At 38.4% G+C, this 6,190-nt stretch overlaps 1 protein-coding gene across 1 annotated transcript; it reads left to right on the top strand.

Moving 5' to 3' along the window:
• Positions 1 to 259: 259 nt before the first annotated feature.
• On the top strand, positions 260 to 3,283 carry bag2 (BAG cochaperone 2). The gene is made up of 3 exons (XM_039690493.2): positions 260 to 763; positions 2,685 to 2,794; positions 2,866 to 3,283. The coding sequence occupies exons 1-3, from the start codon at positions 648 to 650 to the stop codon at positions 3,258 to 3,260; spliced, it is 621 nt and encodes a 206-aa protein (XP_039546427.1). The 5' UTR covers positions 260 to 647; the 3' UTR covers positions 3,261 to 3,283.
• Positions 3,284 to 6,190: the final 2,907 nt, after the last annotated feature.

Genomic DNA, 6,190 nt, shown 5'->3' with positions numbered 1-6,190 from the left:
CTGATGTCATCTTGACTCTTGACCCTAAAGCGGATCCCACCCTCCTCTGAAATCCCAGAAGTGAACTCCTACACTCGTGTCTGAAGGAGTGAATAACGGAGGGCAGTTCCTTCCAGCCCATGTTTGGAGATGTTACTCAAGAGCCTGGAAACCGCTAGAAGGTGGTCGATAGCGCTGGGGAGTCGATTCAGTTCCGAGAGTCGATTCTTTTTGGGCGATTCATTCCAACTAACGGTTTCGCGATTCGTTTGAGTCATCACAAAGTTTTCATTTGATTTAATATGGTGTTTTAATATTTTTGTTGATTTCCTATTTTGCTACTGTTTAAGCGTTATTTAAAAGATAAATTTTAATCTAGAAATGAAGGAGCGCCACTTTGTCATCTGCAAAAGCGTTACATTTCGGCGCTGTTTCTCTCTAATTTATATGTTTTGTGCCAGATTAATGTTTTACTTGCTCGAAAACAGACTGTTAAATGTCACTTTACCGTGGCACGGTGATTTGAAAGCCCCTTGCGAATCGATTCTTCTGAATCCAATTCACTCGCTGACCGGACAGCTCTATATTGCTCGGGTCGGGTGTGTTTCATATATGTCCTATAGGTCTCTGCACCCGTTAAACATTCATTAAAGCGACGAGCGGCAGATATGGCACAAGCTAAAATTAACGCGAAAATGAACGATAAAGGCAAGTTCACCCGAACCATCTCAATGGCGGACCGGTCCGGACGCTTACTGGAAAATCTGGATCAAATTGAAATGAGGTGAGATTAGTGGATTGACTCTTGGGGTCGGTTCACACGAGATCTAAAATGATCCATGAGGATTTGCTCAAATAACTGTTGTTTATTGACGAATAAACTGTGACAGTTTTTAAAAAATTGCAAATGCAAACTTTTCTGTTTTCAACACGCGCATAATGTGGAATCGCATGAAAATAGGTTTTGTAGAATGCAGAACAAAATCGAGTCCGTCTGTAAACCATAGGATCCCCACTTTAAATTAAACGTGCTAACATTTAAATACATATTTGACACAATGCACATGGTGACAAGCCGTTTTGGCTTTTATTCATTTCCAGGATATGAATTCTTGATCACTTGATATCAAGAATTGATTTTTTACTAGTAGAAATATCATTTTTGATATCAATAATTATATTGTTACTAGTAAAAATGTGAATTCCTGATATCAATAATTAAATTGTCACTAGTTGAAATGTCTATTCTTGATATCAACAATTCAATTGTTACTAGTAAAAATTACCATTTTTGATATCTGAAAATGTATTTCTGATGTATCAATATTATTTCAGATATCTAAAATGTTTTTTTTTACTAGTAACAATCACATTAATGATATCAGAAATGAACATCGTCACTAGTAAAAATGTAATTATTGATATCAAAAATGAACATTGTTACTAGTAGCAATTCAATTGTGGATATCAAGAATAGACATTTCAACTAGTAACAATTTAATTCTTGATATCAAAAATAAAGGTTTTTACTAGTAATAATTGTATTTCTGATATGTGAAATTGGAATTTCAACTAGTAAGAAATCAATTCTTGATATCAACAATTGGTTTTGAATGGCAGCCTAGTGAAAATACAATTGTTGATATCAAGAATTACATTTTTGAAATCAATTATTTAATTGTTGATATCAAGAATTAAATTCTTGATATCAAAAAATGTAATTGTTGATATCAAGAATGTAATTGTTGATATCAAGAATTCATGTCCTGGAAATGAATAAAAGCTAAAACGGCTTGCCATGTTTTCACATTGTAAAAGACATTGCACACCGAAATTTTCGCATGTTATTAAAAAAGAAAAAAAAATTCGACCTCAAGTTATGTCAGTCAATCAATCACGCTTGCACACTGCCTCCGAAACTTTCCTTCGGCAAAAAAAAAAAAAAAAAAGTTTGGATCGGGTTCGATTTTCAGCCAGCATTTTGAGAGTTTTTTTTTTTTTTTACAATTCAGGACCAGGGAGCTCGATCCGCACACATGCAGTCCTTTCAGTTTCAGTTTTCAATTCGATCAAGTGTTTATATGTTCTCTCGATCGGATTAGAAAAGGAATAAACCTCCCCTTTCAATCAGATCGAAATTTCGGATCGATTAAGATGATTGAGCAGCCAATTCGATAACTAATGTATTATTTGGGCACCGTATTTAACCTGTAGTAGCCTATACAGCTGTTCTGTCTGCCAGCGCTTCCGCCGGACGGAATCATGACTGCTTTACGATATTTCATTTAGCTTCTCCAACTTTCATTAGAAGTCAACAATAAGAGAGTGCACAATAACTCGTGGGACACGCTTGAAACCTTAATTATAATTATTGAAATACTCGTAATAATAACTGAAAAAAACTATATTCAAATGAGAGAATCCTGACTGATATACGCAACAATGTGGAAATACGGGGAAAAATCATGTATGATAAGTGTTGTATTTATCATGAAAATGGGATACTATACATTTTTTTAATAAACTCCAATATGCTTAGAGGTCAAATGGTGTTATTTATGACAAAGACAGCTTTCAAATTGAAATGGTTCAGCATTTTAAGGCGACAATCTCAGGAGTGATGTTTATATTTGCATGTTTTTCACTTTTGCTTTGTGTTTGGTAATTGATAGAGTTGTTTGTGGTACAATGTGTGTGTGTCTCAGGGTGGAGGCGTTTCGCGAGGAAGCCACTGCTATGGAGCAGGAGAGAGAGAGCTTGATCGAGATGATCCAGTCCATACAGAACAGCCAGGAGATGAGGAACATCTGTGACGGTAATCTACTCGAGTGCTTTAGCGGCTGCTAATGGATCATGCATTAGCGCTCATCTGACCGTGTGTTTCAGGGGAACGGGAAGAGCTCTCTCTGACCGCCAGCAGACTCATGAGCAGGGCTTTGACAGTGCACGTATCTGTGGACACCATCAGGAGTGGCCAACAGGAGGAGGCCCTGAAGAAGGCCATCGCCATGATCGATGAGATCGCTGGGAAACTGCTGGAGGACATGGAGGCGTCTAAGAGAAGACTTCAGTCTCTTCACGCCGCGTGTGTGACCGACGCTCCACCCGTGCCTGTGGACCAGAAGTTTCAGAGCGTCGTGATCAGCTGCGCTCTGGAGGACCAGAAGAAGATCAAGAGGCGTCTTGAGACCCTCATCAGGAACGTGGACAATGCAGAGAAAACCATTAAAGTTATGGATAACCAGACAGTTCATCAATCTAGTCTTGCCAACGGCAAATAAAGTGCCTGCACACTTTTTCTATGGCCTTGTTCCGGAAGTATTTTTCCCATTCATTTTCCCCATATGTAAAAAAAAAAAAGTGTTCAGGTGCGTCCCAAAATTGGATTCGTTCCAAATATTTATCCCATTTATTTTTCCCATTTTGTAAAAAGAAAAACATTCAAATGCGTTCCAATAATGGATACGCTAAATAATGGATGCGGTCAGGTGAGTTCCAATGATGGATACACTCAAATAATGGATGCGTTCCAATAATGAATGCGGTCAGGTGCGTTCCAATAATGGATGCGTTCCAATAATGGATACGGTCAGGTGGATACGGTCAGGTGCGTTCCAATAATGGATACGGTCAGGTGCGTTCCAATAATGGATGCGTTCCAATAATGGATACGGTCAGGTGGATACGGTCAGGTGCGTTCCAATAATGGATACGGTCAGGTGCGTTCCAATAATGGATGCGTTCCAATAATGGATACGGTCAGGTGCGTTCCAATAATGGATACGGTCAGGTGCGTTCCAATAATGGATACGGTCAGGTGCGTTCCAATAATGGATGCGTTCCAATAATGGATATGGTCAGGTGCGTTCCAATAATGGATACGGTCAGGTGCGTTCCAATAATGGATGCGTTCCAATAATGGATACGGTCAGGTGCGTTCCAATAATGGATACGGTCAGGTGCGTTCCAATAATGGATACGGTCAGGTGCGTTCCAATAATGGATGCATTACAATAATGGATACGGTCAGGTGCGTTCCAATAATGGATACGGTCAGGTGCGTTCCAATAATGGACACACTCAAATAATGGATGCGTTCCAAATATTTTTCCCATTTTTTAAAAAGAAAAGCGTTCAAATGCGTTGAAATAATGGATGCGTTCCAATAATGGATGCGTTCAAGTGCATTCCAATATGGATGTCTTCCAACTATTTTTCCCATTCATTTTTCCCATATTGGAATGCATCCATTTGGGAATGGATGCATTCTAATAATAACTGTCTAATAATGGATGTACTCAAATAATGGATACGTTCCAATAATCTTCAGGTGCGTTCAAGTTGATGGCCAAACAGATAACATGGATAACATGTTAAATGTTGATTATTAGTCACTCAAACCCCTTTAATTAAACCTCTATTTAACTGTTGGTTCATCACATCCGCTGATAGTGCAAGTTGTTGTGTATAGTAGTATTTGCAGTATTGCTGCGTTGTAGTATAAATAGTGTGTTCACAGTGAAAATTCAGAAATACCCAGATGATGCACTTAAAGCAACATCAAGTAACTTTTTCTCTGCGGTCGCCCTACAGGTTGGAAGTGGAATTTTCCATTTAGCCAAGCACATCCTACTGTCGCGCACACACTCGCTGTTTATCAGCACCAGCTGTGGAATGAACGATATCCATCGACAAGGTAGAGTATGTTGCATGATTTCATGAAAGTATGATGTATTGAGACATCAGAAATTAAGAAAAACTAAATAATGACTATTGTAACGCTTGACGTAAAGCAAGTCCAATTTGTAGTTTTCTTATGTCTCATTAGAACTACAGAAACTCTGCCCGATCTGTCAATCTTACATAGTGTGGTTATAGCAGATGTAGGACCACAAAGCGGAGGCATAAGTGCCTTTCACCCTGTTACGACTTGATGAACCACTGAAACGATTTTGGAAACATTATTTTAAGGTAAAAAAATCTTACTTAGTGTTGCTTTAATAACTGAAAGAACAAAGTGTGGAATATTGGACGCTCTTTGATCGCTGCGACTGATTGGGGGATTTTCTGTACAGCATCATGGGTAATGTAGTTTTTTAACCACAAATTCAGCTGTTAAAAACAAGGTCGTTTAAAAATTAAGCTTAAATAATAGAGATTGATGGCTTTGACAAAAACACATGCCATCGATTAACACCATCATAACTGTTTATAAGTGATCATTAAAAATCAGTTATGGAGAAAATGAATGGAGATTTTACTTCCGGAACCCAACTTTTGCTCTCTATAGACCTTATTCAGAGCAGCGCCATGACAGGTATGAAAGTGAGGCGGTGAGGGATAGACTTACCGTGTTTCCAATGGCATCCGCTGTAAAAAGCTGAATAAAGCGGCTAGATTACTTACAATTTTCCACAGCTTACATTGTCTGGAGTTTTTTGTCAACTGACATTTCTTGCAAAGATATTTTTCCAGTGTTTCATGAGCAGAACAATCCGAAAACACATTAAATAACAGTTAAGCCCATTGAAGAGATGCAAGTCTATCCCTCACAGCCTCACTTTCATTCTCATTAAAAATCAAAGATGGCGCTGCCGTGAATAAGGCGTGGCTAAGTGGAATCACCAGCATAGTACATGTGCCTTTAACACACACACACACACAGATATGTAAAGGTGTCATTACATTATTTACCACTGTTGGCCTCTTGGTCATATGCATATTTATTTTTTATTTACTTCTATGCATTTAACTTCATAAACCCTTTGTATAAATACTTATTAAATTATGTTTGATATTGACCCCAACAGTTTTTTTTCTGGTGGTGGTAGCCTAGTCTATGAAAGGTACACCCCTCTAAACTCACATAAATGGTTAGACCCAAGTCTTCAGCAGCCAATGACACCGACCCGTTGGGTGAAATACGCGTTAAAATTCGCGTGTTTTTGGCCCTAAAGGCTGGAATCATTTGAGCGTCAGGTTTATTCTCTGAGGAAACATTACAGCCGGAGTCAAACTGCCTGAGATGGTTCTCGATTTTAGATTTGTAATCACTATCAGTGATGCTTAGCCTACGACAGCATTTTCAACTACAAATGGGAAACTTTCGGTGTTTTGGACGTTTACTCAACAACGGTGCTTTTGGGCCATGAAAACGCAAACTTTTAAAAAACGTGTAACAAAGTGCAAGTTTTTGAAAACAATACTTTAT

Source organism: Pimephales promelas, chromosome 11 (assembly GCF_988280905.1).
Source record: "Pimephales promelas chromosome 11, fPimPro1.hap1.1, whole genome shotgun sequence".
Lineage (NCBI taxonomy): Eukaryota > Metazoa > Chordata > Actinopteri > Cypriniformes > Leuciscidae > Pimephales > Pimephales promelas.
Note: the sequence above shows the minus strand (reverse complement) of the source record. Positions and strands in the feature narration are given on the sequence as shown.